At 43.4% G+C, this 14,287-nt stretch overlaps 1 protein-coding gene across 1 annotated transcript in view; it reads left to right on the forward strand.

Moving 5' to 3' along the window:
* LOC143283296 (uncharacterized) overlaps window positions 1-7,034 on the forward strand; it is a 14,310-nt gene extending 7,276 nt beyond the window's left edge. The window contains exons 2-3 of the mRNA XM_076589479.1: window positions 7-404; window positions 5,411-7,034. Coding sequence (XP_076445594.1) covers window positions 129-404; window positions 5,411-6,904 — 1,770 coding nt within the window. The 5' untranslated portion in view covers window positions 7-128 and the 3' untranslated portion in view covers window positions 6,905-7,034. The remainder of the gene's footprint in view (window positions 1-6; window positions 405-5,410) is intronic.
* Window positions 7,035-14,287: the final 7,253 nt, after the last annotated feature.

The raw sequence follows: 14,287 nt of genomic DNA on the forward strand, positions 1-14,287 counted from the left end.
TTTCAGACGTATCCTCGGCCATCATTGTCATCATTTTGGTGACCAACCCCCAACTAAAAAGATTGTACTCATCTGTGCCATTGCCATCACCATCGTCTAGCACCCCCTCCCCACCCCCCTTCCCCGCCATGAAAGGTTTCCCGGACGACAGCAACATCAAGGTGGATCACCAGCCCAACATGGTGGAACAGACGCCGAACTACCCCTATCACGTGACCTTTGAAGCAGTGCCCCCTGTCGGCCTGCTGTCCTCCACGGGGCCCTTCCTGACTGCTGACGTCACCAACCCACGTGAGCTGTACTCCATTCTGTCCGAATCCAGACGTCACGGCGCTGTGTTCACGTCAGTCACGTCCAGCGCCCAGCCTTCCGTCAGACTGCCGCCTCTGCAGTCCTCGTCCGAGGTAATTAAGCTTGTGGGTGTATTGATAAAACATCGTGCTAGAAAAAAAGAAAGAAAAGATCTTGTCCTTTCTGTAGACTGTACCACTTCTTACCCATCCTCTTGTGTATATATATATATATATATATATATATGTGTGTGTGTGTGTGTGTGTGTGCGTGCGTGCGTGCGTGTGTGTGTGTGCGTGCGTGTGTGTGTGTGTGTGTGTGTGTTTGTGTGTGTGTGTGTCTATTATTGTATTCAGATATATTCTTCAGAGATAACTTTTCACATGTAACTTTTATCTATCTTTGAATATGATTTGAATTGTTATGGATTTCTTATCGTTTATGCATCTTTGAATATGATTTGAGTTGTTATGGCTTTTTGTTTTCAAGTTCATAGCCTGCACTGTGTAACTGAAATGAGAGACTGGTCCAGGTGTCAGCGTTAAACCACTCGGACCCCAAACCTTTAGCAAAATAATATGAAAACTTCTGATGCCAAGTTTTCTGTCTGGTCACGTGATTGGTGGCAAATAAATCGTTATGGAAAAACAAAACTTTAAAAAAAAAAATTAAAAAAAAAAAAACTTCCTGTTTTAGATTTTTCAGTGCACGTAACCAACTGTAGGTGAAATGTATAAGTTGATACCGTTTGCTTCCAAATGAACGACAGAATCCACAGAGTATTTGGTCACTGTTACGTTAATCAATAAAACGCTACACAAAAATGTCACTGCATAACATGGAAACCTGAACGGGAAATAAGGCGATTTTCCGGAACGCATTTTAAAAACACGCAGTGCAATATTCTAGCGAGTTGTATTTTGTCCATCCTAGTTTTGAAAATTCTTTCGGTTAAAAAAAATACGCAGTATAGCATTCTAGCGAGTTGTATTTTGTCCATCCTAGTTTTAAAAATTCTTTCGGTTTCTGTTTCACTCTAATACAACATTAATTACGATTTAATTTCAACACCAAAATAACAACATTGATTACACACACACACACACACACACACACACACACACACACACACACACACACACACACACACACGTATGTGGTCCATTACCTCACCGTACAGTCCACACAACACTGCCACGCCAATCAGCATCATGCCTCGTGATGTAAGCGGTGGACACCGACAAAACTGTGCTGTGATTGTCCCTCTGGTTGGTTTAATAATCTTTAATTATTCAACAATACACATGATTACAATGCAATCAATTACAAAAGAGCATCAACAAGCTTAAAGCTTATACTGTGCTCACAACGTTGCACTTCAATTTTATCATGACGGCTGATGAACCATATTATGACTTGTATCAACTAACATTCATAAACAGTAAGTAATGAAATAATGAAATAAAACAAATAAACAAACAGTACATAATACAGTAAAATAATGCTAATATCAATATTAACATATTATCTGGTTGCCCTCATCCGCCAGTTTGTGGTCCATGCATCAGTGAAGCATCATTCAAAATGTGAGGAAAACTGTATCCGTTACTCTGGTTTACCAGCATGGGACGGCTCTGTGATTGTAATTAGATAGCACCCGTTAATTGGTTAGCCCTCGTTAATGAAGTAGATAATTACAACCAGGTTTATCGTCTACACCAACGCCTGGTGATTTTGCCAAAGGGGTGGGTAAACTATTCCAGGCCACACCACAAGAACGACAACACATCAAGATTGGCAGCGAGAGTGCCAATATTTATACTGAGTCTCTCTGGAGATTTGAACTCACGAATTTCCCAGTGTGGGCCTGGCGCTCAAACAGGCAACCCGTCAGTCATGGAATATCTTGTGACACTTAAACTTTCCCCTCCCCCTCCCCCTACCACCACCACCACCACAACAAATAATAACAAGAAGAGGAAAATGTACAAGCCGATCGTACCACGCCGGTCATCAGTGAGGCTCTTTTAACTTCTCCCATATATGTATATATATATATATATATATATATATATATATATATATATATATATGTATATATATATGTATATATATATATATGTGTGTGTGTGTGTGTGTGTGTGTGTGTGTGTGTGTGTGTGTGTGTGTGTGTGTATGATAGTCAGTCGTGTCCGACTATGACCATCAGAACAGCAGAGGAGGCAACTGCTGTTCCGACTATTTGGGCTAGAATTTGATTATAGTGGAGAGCGTCTTGCCTAAGTTACATCCCCACTTTCTCGGCCAAGTGGGTTTCAGAACAGTCGGCGTTGGGATGGTTCCCAAAGGCCAACCAGCCCACAAGGCTGCAGCACTAAGAGCCAGTGCAATTTTGCCTCCTAGTTTGAGCCGGAGTCATAGTCCTTCACAAAAGACCAAACTGTAAATCAACAACAACAACAACAACAAAACAACAAAAGGGGGAAAAAAAACACAGGCCGGTTTTACCATGCAGCGACTGGTAGTTGAAATGAACGCACGTGGTGTTTCATGCGTGAGAAGAGATCCTGTGGTTACAACATTGTCTCAGGCAATTGCCGACATCAAAAACCGCTACGACGTAGATCGACCTACCTACCTCAGAGTCACAAAAAGGACCGAAAGTCGTACTGTGTACGAGTTCAACGATGCGTTACAGCTCTAAATCAGGATTTTCCCCTGGTGGCCTTTATTTTGAGCTCATGTTGAGCGGTGGTCAAGCGGTACTGCGCCCGACTAGTAAACGGGTTCGATTCCCATGATTACTATTTCTTCTTCTTCGTTCGTGGGCTGCAACTCCCACGTTCACTCGTATGTACACGGGTAGGCTTTTACGTGTATGACCGTTTTTACCCCGCCAGGTAGGCAGCCATACTCCGTTTTCGGGGAGGGGGCAGTTGCATACTGGGTATGTTCTTGTTTCCATAACCCAACCAACGCTGACATGGATTACCGGATCTTTAACGTGCGTAATTGATCTTCTGCTTGCCGTATATACACGAAGGGGGGTTCAGGCACAAGCAGGTGTGCACATATTGACCTGGGAGATCGGAAAAATCTCAACCCTTTACCCACCAGGCGCCGTTACCGAGATTCGAACCCGGGACCCTCAGATTGAAAGTCCAACGCTATAACCACTCGGCTATTGCGCCCGTCGTGAGTCCCGTGTACGGCCCGGGATTTTTACCTCCACCCCCCCATGCCTCTTCCACTAGACCTTGAGTGGTGGTCTGGGAAGGATAAAATGATAAACCAAGCATGCATTTAGAACACATCAAAAATAAACCTTTTTTTTTAAAAAAAAAACACGGCAAAAAAAAGAAGAAAAAAAAAGAAACAGCTGTCGTTGGCAAAAATCTGTAGAAAATTCCACTTTCAAAGTGAAACAAGTACACCTGCAGAAACACCCCCCCCCCCCCCCCCCCCCCCCAAACACAATACAATACAATACAATGTATACACTTTAAATCAACACAACAAACGCAATACAATACAATAAAACGGGTGCAATAACCGAGTGGTTTAAGCGTTGGACTTTCATTCTGAGGGTCCCTGGTTCGAATCACGGTGACGGCGCCTGGTGGGTAAATGGTGGAGATTTTTCCGATCTCCCAGGTCAGTGACATATGCACAGCCCTGCTAGTGCTTGAACCCCCTTCGTCAGTGTGTATACGCACGCAGAAGATCAAATACGCACGTTAAAGATCCTGTAACCCACGTCAGCGTTCGGTGAGTTATGAAGACCCGAAAATACCCAGCATGCATGAACCACGACAAGAGTCAGCAAGTCGATGTTGGTCGTGTAACGGAAAGAAGAAAACACAACACAATACAATTGTATGACAAACAATCACGTTGCTCTTTTAAGTGAGAACACAGGGTCACAAGCCATCGCCTTTCACGGCGCTTTCCAATCAGCCTACAAACAGGAAGATGAAAAGAGGTTCAGAGCGATAAACGCAGAAACACCCGTAGCAGAAAAAAAAATCCGGTTTCTGATCAAAGGGTTCTTGACTACCAAGTAATTGGTGTAATCTGGCGAAAATCTTGATCGTCTTTCTTGTTTAGCGTCCTTTTGTGCTTCTATTCTGATATTGCCCGTTTGTATAAGTGAAATTTTACGTGTATGATTATGTTGTTATATTAAATTTTCGGCACAAAGACGGTGGTGTATGCCGATTACTATTTCATTACTGTGCCGGGACACGCGCGCGCGCGCGCGCACACACACACACACACACACACACACACACACACACACAATGGCGCACGTACGCACGCACGCGCACACACGCAGCTCTCCGGTGTGTGAAATATTATCTTCCCTGGATCGAAACAGATACGTATTTGTGTATCACCTTTCCACAAGAACTGTTGCCGCTATCCTGTTTTTTGCGGTGTCAAGAACTGGTCGTGGATAGACTGAATATTACTACCTGACAGATTTCACACGTGAGGTCAAGGTTTTCTCCTTCAGTGGTCTTCAGTAAGAACTGGGTCCCGCGTTTATTTTGGGAATAAATAGGGCTGACATGAAACAGACAGATAGCCTATTAAACTGTTTCATAGCGACCGAGATTACTCTCTTGTCTGCATGGCTGGTTGACTGCTTCTCTCCCTCTCTTTTTCTGTATGTGCTTTATTCTGGGTTTATTCCTCTCTCTCTCTCTCTCTCTCTCTCTGTGTGTGTGTGTGTGTGTGTGTGTGTGTGTGTGTGTGTGTGTGTGTGTGTGTGTAATTATGAACAAACACACACACGCGCGCGCTCGCACGCATGCGCGCGCGCGCACACACACACACACACACACACACACACACACACACATACACATTGTGTGTCTGTGTTTGTGTCTTTAAATGTGTATGTGCGTGTCCGTTTGTGTGCGCGTGTGTGTGTGTGTGTGTGTGAGAGAGAGAGAGAGAGAGAGAGAGAGAGAGAGAGAGAGCGTGCACACACCCGCGCGTACATTAAAATGCAGATGGATGACTCTAGCAGCGAGTGTGTTTCTTACTTGTGCACTGACTGTCACAGACCATGCCACGTGAATGTAAGCAGCAGTGGTTTGGTTTCGGCCCACAGAGCATCCAGTTCCGACCGCTGGGGGATCAGACCCAGCACAGCAGCTACCCGGACCTGACGGCCTTCAGCAGACAGCCCCCAGTCCTCCCCCAGCAGGACCCGGTGTGGCGCTCCACCAGTCTGCAGGACGTCAGCTCCATGGGCATGATGGGCGGCGCGCTGACCGGCAAGAAGCTGACCCCCATCCCCAGGAGCTGCGACACCAAGTCTCCCGACGACCCGCAGCAGGAGAAAGAGAACGTCACGCCTGGGAAGACTGACGCTCAGCTGACGAGGGACCAGCCTCTGCCGCCTATAGAGGGGAAGGGCGGAGTGCCTAACATCAAAGGGACCTTGTCTTCTACTGACGTCGGAAGACTCAGGAAGGGCGGCGGCGTAGACTTTCAGAGCCACTCCTGTCCCCCGACTCACCGACGCTGCATCTTCCCCCGTGGACAACCGGTGCAGGTGAAGAAGCCCCTGACGCCTACCTACGATGACTACCCAGAAGCCTACTGGGAGCTGAGGTCGCCCACGTTGCAGGACCCCACCGACCTGAAAGAGGACATGATTGACCGGGACTGGTACCGCCTGCAGCAGATGTCCCTGCACCACCTGAGGGCCGTGAACCGGGACGTCCTGACCTCCAAACTGGACTCGTACCGGAAGTGGCAGCAGACCATGCAGGAGCATCTGCCGCCTCTGGTACTGTCCACAAAACTGGACTCGCCTCGCGGTGCCGGTGTCCACCCCACTGGTGCCCTGACGTCACGGAGGTCCTGGAAGCAGCACAGGTTGTCGGTGCCCGTTCAGAACCACATCTTCATGTTGGCTCCACAAGCCATCGGTACCTCCAGCAACCCTGCCGTTAAGACACACGACGACAGAATGGACAACGCACAGCAGGAACCTGCACGGCAGGCTGAAGTTCCTGTTCCTGACACAGATGCTGGACAAGAACAGGAAGCATCGAAAGAAAACGAAGGAGAAAAGGATAGTCATCCAAAACAGGAAACGTCCAAAACAGCAAACGGGGGAGAAAAAGACATTCAAAAACAAGACGTGAAACCAGTCAAGGCTTCTGTGGTTAATCTGTACATCGATCCAGCTCCCAAGAGCCACACCAGCACATCCGACATGCTGCACCCAGGGCCAAAGAAAGCCCACAATGGTAAACGCCCCGAATCAGACCGAGTGGGACCCCAGCAGTGTGAGCAGAATTCCCTCCCCTTGCAGCAGCAGCAGCAGAACGGCCAGGTGGCAGAACAGCTGGCAAGGAAGCTCTCCGCAACCAGCACGGCTCAGCTCCTCTCTCAGCCACTACCTCCCTCCCCGTGTTCCCTCCGCCCCTGCCGCCACGCCCCCTCCCACTCTGCAAACTGTCCCCACCACCAACGGACAAACTGTCCCCACCACCAACGGACAACAATCCAAGCCTTCGGAAACAGACAGGAAGAAGAACGCAGGAAGGAAACTGATCCTGAAAAAATTCAACAAACTCCAAGTGTTCGGTGAAAAGGACGGACGGAGGGGACTCAGCTCTGACCGAGCCTCACAGAAGCTTTGGAGTGCGGTGGACGGCAAGACTCCACGGAAGAAACCGTACCTCCCCGAGAACAGGCCGCCCACCTACAGGCTGGACCTGAGGAACTACCCGCCGCGTCGCCGTAGTACGGACGACCGCGATCTCCAGAGGAAAGGGGTGAGCATGGAGGGTGGGGGGATCCCTATCCTGGTCAGTGAACGGGGAGGGATGCCCATCGCCCAGCAGTCGGCGGAACAGTGCGATGCCGCCGCGGCTCTCAGTTTCCGTTTCCGCGACGGGGAGGTGATTGTGTCGCGACAAGGCAAAAAGTCTCACCCCTCGTGATGGCAGGTTGCTTCCTCTTGTGAACCATGTGCTGACTGTGACAACTCCACACAACCGGGTGACTGTTTCCGTATCCATAAGACAACTTCTGATGAACGAAAAGCATCGTCTAGAATGCTGATAAAGGGAACACAGTACTGTGGACAATGGGATTCCATAAGACTATGTTATGTGGTTGTAATGTAAACGACGTGATGAAGTCTCATCTCCTCAGGACTAGCGCACTGTGTCACAAGGCAGAAGCATTCATTTAACGTTGTGAGCGATGTGATTAATTTACACCTCATCAAGAACAGAAGTGTGTTGTGTCATATGGAAAAAGGATTCATCCAACGTGATTACAGACTCCTCATAACTGTTGAATATGCGACGAGCTGACACCTCTAAAAGAATTGGTGGCTCTGTCAGAACAAGAAGAAGAAAGATAGATAAATAAAAATTACCGTCCGCCCAATGTAATTACATACAACTCCTCAACGTTGTAAATATGTGACTGGAGAACTGACCACTCTGTACAAGACGATGTGCTTCTTTTTAAGACACGGCAAAAACCTCACCCAACATATAAATGATGTGTAATAAACTGACAACAACACAAAGCTATAAGTGATCGATAATATCATGACAAAACAAAACAACCCATGTAAGGCGATTACAAACACCTGGCTCTTGTGAACGATATATTGAACTGACAACTCCATAAAAAATATGAAATTGTTTGCACAGCAAGGCAAAAAACGCAACTTATCCAACGAGGTCAATTAAAAACTCTTCACAAAGACATGGTGAATTGGTAACCTCAAAAGACTGCAGGTGTGATCGTGTCACGATAGGGGAGACAACACTCACCTAAGGTGATTATAGACTAGTTACTCATTCATGTAAACGATGTGGTGATTTAATGTGATGGTTCAGTTTAAGCGACTGCCAAACGACAAGGAAAAATCTTCATCCAAAGTTACTGCAAACTCCTCATCCTTGTAAACGATGTGAAAAAGTCAATACAATTACGTCAAGAAAATAAAACAAAAAACTCAACATGGTTTTGAAAAATAACTCATTATTGTAGACGATGCGAACTGATAACTCCACAAGACTAAGCAATTAAATCGCAAAGCAAAAAAAAAAAAAAAAAAGAGAGAGAGAGAGAGAATTATTTAACGTGATCATAAAAACAAACAAACAAATAATTGTAAACGATGTGAAGATTTGACAACTCTTCAAGAGTGTAGGCCATGCATGTTTCGACGAGTCAAAAAACACCACCACCCCCAACACCGCCATCCGAAAAAAAAATGATATACTCGTTCAACATAACAAATTCACACGTCTGGTAGTGATGAACTGAAAACGCCATAAGACGCCATTAGACTACATGACTGTGTCGCGACAATGCAAAACATCTCATCCATCTTGATGAAAGTTCTACATCATTGTTAGCATTGTGATGATTTGGTAACATCTTCACAAGCTTGCCTACGTGACTGTGTGTCATGACATGGCAAAAAGCCATCCGATGTGATTGAAAACTCACTGTGAAACAACTTCACAAGCCAGCTTACGTGACTGTGTGTCGTGACATGGCAAAAAGCCATCCGATGTGACTGAAAACTCATAACTGTGAAGGATGTGATGGAGTGACAACTCTTATAATTTTTCTGGCTTTTTTTTTTTTTTTTTTTTTTTTAAGAAGACTGACTGTCACGGCAACATGATACTTAAAGCTTCACCCAACATGAATAAACAAATAATGAATAAACTTGCTCAACGTGTGTATCGTACATATAACAGGTAGTATGATTACCAAATGTTGCTATCCTGTTTTTGAAGGTTTTCTCCGATTGGTTGCACCAGAAACAAAAACAAACGTTCGTTTACTCTTCTTTTCAACGTTTTTTTCAACGGTTGAAATAGCAGGGGTGTCTGAGGATAGATGAAAATGGGTAGGTCTAACTGCAAACGATGGGTTTGGGTAAGCTACATGTGGACAATTGTTACAGAAGTAGGTCTTGAACTCAGATATAACATATTGTTGGAACACCGCACTAGACTTGTATTGTTGGTTTTGTTCACACACACACACACACACACACACACACACACACACACACACAGGTGTACCCCACACCACAAACAAAACACACCCTTTTGACAGTGTCACGTCAGTTCACCGGCGGTAACTGCAGTGTCGCAACGCTCGGAAATAGACTCACTGGGCACATCAAAACATATAGTCCACTTGCAAACGACATTAATTTGGAGATTCATGTCAAAACTGACGTTCTGATCTGTCACCAAAACGCTTTCTTAAATTATCCCACTGAGCACTGATAATGCCAATAATTCATTCACATGTCCGGTCAAATCAGCTATTTCAAACTGTTCGAGTCTTGTTTGCTTCCCTTGATTTTAGAATTGTGAGAGCCCGTTCGTGAACTTGGCTGGCAGTTGTTCGCGAAGAGAAGGTATACTGTAGAGTGCCGAAATAGCCACAAGTGGACACGATAGCTTTGAACATGCTAATTACTGAAGATGAGTTATTTCTGCCATCAGAAGTATGATTCGAAATGACTATAATTATCATTAACAGCTGCCATTCACACACACACACACACACACACACACACACACACACACACATTATTCAACAAGTGTCGTACAAGAAAAATGGGTATCGGGCTTGATATTACAAGAAAAATGAGTATCGGGGTATTGTATAAAGGCAAAGATGATACACTTGACTGATGATTATAGGGAAATAACTTTGGCGGGTCAGCTGTGTTAGAAAATTATTCACTTCAGTGCTCACGCAGTGTCGGGCTGACATTATATTAATGGAAATCATTTACCTTCATGGGCGTCAAGCAGGATTTAGACAATCCCATTCTACATTAGATCAAATGCTTGTTTTGAAATCGCTAATTGATATCATTCCATGAAAAAGAAGAAACTTCATTATGCTTTTGTTGATTTCAAAAAAAGCCTTTGATTCAATAAAGAGAAATTGGCTCATGAACTGAAGGCGTGAATGATAAAATTTTGCCTGTTATAATGCACATGTATGATAGAAGAATCAAGTCATTAATATTTTTAAATGGCGGAAAATCTGTTGATCTGTTTTTGTTTTGTTTTTTGTGGGTTTTGTCAGTTGTTGTTTTTGTTGTTGTTGTTGTTTGTTTGTTTGTTTGTTTGTTTTAATAGCATTTGTAAGAGTCGAGTCTGCCGCGACAAGGAGAAAATCTGTCGCGCCTTTGGTCTTTTCTTTGTATCTTACTGTTTTAGAGTCAGGGTCGTATTCAATGACTGAGCATAAGAACCTATCTGTTGAGCTTTAATTAAATGTTAACATTTCAGACTTAGTTACATACGATTATTCGTAACCATGTATGCCGATGACACCATTTTACTTTCTGAGACGAAATAAGGATTGCAACAACTCCACGGTGTGTTTCATGAATACTGCTTAAAATGGAAACTAGAGGTTGTAATGAAAGAAACTAAAGTGGTGATATTTAATCAGAACAAAAAAGCAAATTCCTGTTTTAAAATTTGGCCATGCATGTTTGGATGTTATTTATTCTCTTTATGTACGTGTCAAAAGAAAAAAAAATTTACGTAGCGCCGAATCTTGTGCAGAAACCCAGTCATTAACACGCATGCATAACTCTAAACTGGAGACAAGGAAGAGGCGGGGGAGGGGGCTATCTTGGGAAGAGGTGCATGGGTTTTAAAGCACAAACCTATAACATTATACTCCGTTGTTTTAAGGCCAGACTTGATAGAGCTGAGTGCGGAGACCTGACGAAGCGAAAGAGGAGGTTTATTCCAAATACAAGGTCCAGAGACGAAGAAAGAAGGGTGGCTGATAGTGGAGTGTTTGAATCTGTATGGGTTTGCCTAAACAGACAAAGCGGACCCGAAGCCGATCGTAGAGAGCGAAATCGGGTGTCGAAATGAAGGCAGACACAGAGATAGGAAGGGGCAGATTTGTGAATACATTTTTAATACAGAGTGCCCTTTAATCGGCAATATCCACAATATCTTCCCCTCCAGTCCCCTGTATAAATGGCGGAGTGAACGTCCACGTCTAGCTGTGAACACTACTCATTCCGTCTTGAGGGGACATTGCCAAACATGCAAAGAAAAAGCGTGATTTCTGGCTGACTGAAGTTACGAAGACATTGTTTTTTTTAGCATGTTCATACGTTTTTGTGTGTCTTCTTCTTGTTTTTCTTTTCTTTTTCTTTTTTTCCTAAAAGTGCCATCGGCTCCATGTCTCACACAGAATAAAGGGCACTATCCACAATTTTTCCCCCTCAAGACGGAATGAGTAGTGTTCACAACTCGCTGTGGACGCTCACTCTGCCAGTCACACACACAGGAGTGGAGGGGAAGAAATGGGGATATTGCCTTCATGTTGTTCTTGATATGTACCAGTCTATGATTTAATTGTTCCTTTTTTGTTGTTGTTGCATGGTGCGGAAATATGGGGGTTATGAACATTCAAATGTACTTGAAAATATTATAACTAAGTTTTGAAACGCTTGTTCAAACTGAATTGGAATACTGACCCAAATGACTGATTGACATATGACAAACTGGTATTTATCCAATTAGTATATTAATGAAAATGATATTGGTTCGACTTTGGACTAGCATTGTGTTATCAAACACGACATATGTTCTGGAAAAAAATATATTTGCTGTTATTTAAAAAGAAACGGTGTGTATTCTCAGTTTATAATGGATGAGTAATATGACGTAAATGTTGACAGAAATGTGGAATGACTGTTTGGGATGTCCATTCTTCTTAGGGAGAGAATCATTCTGCAAGAATGTCAACATAGCGTTGAAAGATAATTTACAGATTTTATGGAGACAGGCTCTAGAGTCGAGTAGTAAATGTCTGTTGTATCGAAATTTCAAAAGTAATTTTGGAAGAGAAAAAAAAAGGTCAAATACCCGGTAATTACGTGATCGATTTCTTTAAAATTTGAACCAGTATAAATTGGAAATAGAAATATGGAGATGCAATGACAGAGCACGACAATTACGGTTATATAAGGTTTGTAACGCCGGTGTCTGTGATTGGGGATGAGTTCCGTTTGGTAATGGAATGTCTCAAGTATGATCAGTTGCGTAAAAGGTATGTGCCCGAACAATATTTGTCTCCGAAATCGGTTTTTATTTTTTTGTTATATGCTTAAGGGAAGGAGAAAAATCATTTTAGCTGTAAGTTAAGTTTCTTAAATTTGCAAGTGTCTACTTTGGGGGGTTTAAAGACGTTTTTGTGTTCTCAACTTCTGTGTGAGATTGTGACGCTGTTGTGCATTTGGAAATGTTTATTCTGAGCATTAAACCTTGAAACGTGTGTTATGGTTATTCTTTTTGTAAATCTAAGATGAACACCTTTTGTAAATCCAAGATGGCAGACATGTTGCAACACAAGCTGAATATGGCAGCTGTCATGAACGATGTTTTGTCCCTTTTATACGCTCTCTCTCTCTCTCTCATGCTCCTCTCTGCAACCAAACACGTGCATGCTGGCCTTGGCTCCAATTTTACGTGCAGCCGAAGGGGGTTTGTTTGTTTGTTTGTTTTCTTCAGTAAAAACTTTTAATTTCAATCAAAAAAGAAATACACAAAAATTAGTTTATTTCAAGTCAATAATTTTCACAAAAGGGGCGACTTTTTATCAGACATACCAAAACCACCTGAACGTCTTCCGCGGTCAGAAAGTTTGACTGCGGGTTTACAGCAAAAATAAAGGTCCTGACCAGCAAAATATAGTTTTGCCACAGCAAACAAAAGTTTCAACAAGGCAACGTCGAAGCAACGTCACACAAATACCAGACAAAATCTTGGTCTCTGAAGTTTTGAAAGAAATCCATTAATATTCTATAGCAAACAAACAAAAATCGTTTACTTACAACTGTATGCAGCCTACTTTTTAAACACGTATCCACTTTCACACTGCCCAGCACACTGTCGTCCACACTTTCATTTGCACTTAAAAAAGATGAGCTGTCATCCGTCTGACCACGCTAAGCACGCACCGACAACTCAGTTTGACGAAATCCGGGCAAAGTTGCACGTGCACATGTGACAGTGACAGGTTGACATTTTCAAAGTGTGGGTCTTTGAGACCAAAGATGTAGGAATGGAGAGTATGGGTTTGGTTCTTCAAAAAGAGTGGGTCTGTAAGACTAAAGATGTTGGTATGGAGAGTATTGATGTATTTGGTTCTTTTCAAAGTGTGGGTCTGTGAGACCAAAGATGTGGGTATGGAGAGTACTGATGTATTTGGTTCTTTACAAAGTGTGGGTCTGTGAGATCCATGAAGTTGGAACAGGAGTTACTCTTTACAAGCCGCGTTTATGTATTTACTAGTCAGCCTACACAATAGAAAATAATTTGTGCTAAAACAATTCCCATGCAGAATTAAAGGAATAGATGAAACCTAGAGTTAATCTGATCACACACACACACACACACATATTATGATTTTTAAAAGAAGAATGCTTTTATGGGTCTTTCAGGTTCACAAAGAACAGTGAAGGTTAACTCTGAGAAGAGTCATTGGGTCACCACACCAAGAAATTGTTCACAAGATTTCTCCAGGTCTACCATTAACCATCGCTGGCTATCGTGGGTCGTACACGACCCAGAAGGGTACAAAAACGCAAATATCTCAGCCAATTCTTAATATTTTTCTACGAAATTTCAGAAATGCTTCCTACACCTAAAAGGTCAACTTTTGCCCCCAAAAATGGAAAAAAAAATAATTAACTAATGAGTAATTAAAGGTGGCGTTTTAACTAGTTACACACGGACGCTTGTGTGGGTCATGTATGACCCATGCTTTTTAGAGAGGAAAAAACGAAGTCACCCCCTCGAAAGCTCGTGTGGGTCATGCACGCACGACCCATACCTTTTTAATAGTGATTTCAGGTTTAATTTGCAATTAGTGAAGGAAAATAAAGAAGTTTTACTTTCAATAGCCTCACTACCCCTCTACTCTCGCACTA

Source organism: Babylonia areolata, chromosome 6, assembly GCF_041734735.1.
Source record: "Babylonia areolata isolate BAREFJ2019XMU chromosome 6, ASM4173473v1, whole genome shotgun sequence".
Classification (NCBI taxonomy): domain Eukaryota; kingdom Metazoa; phylum Mollusca; class Gastropoda; order Neogastropoda; family Buccinidae; genus Babylonia; species Babylonia areolata.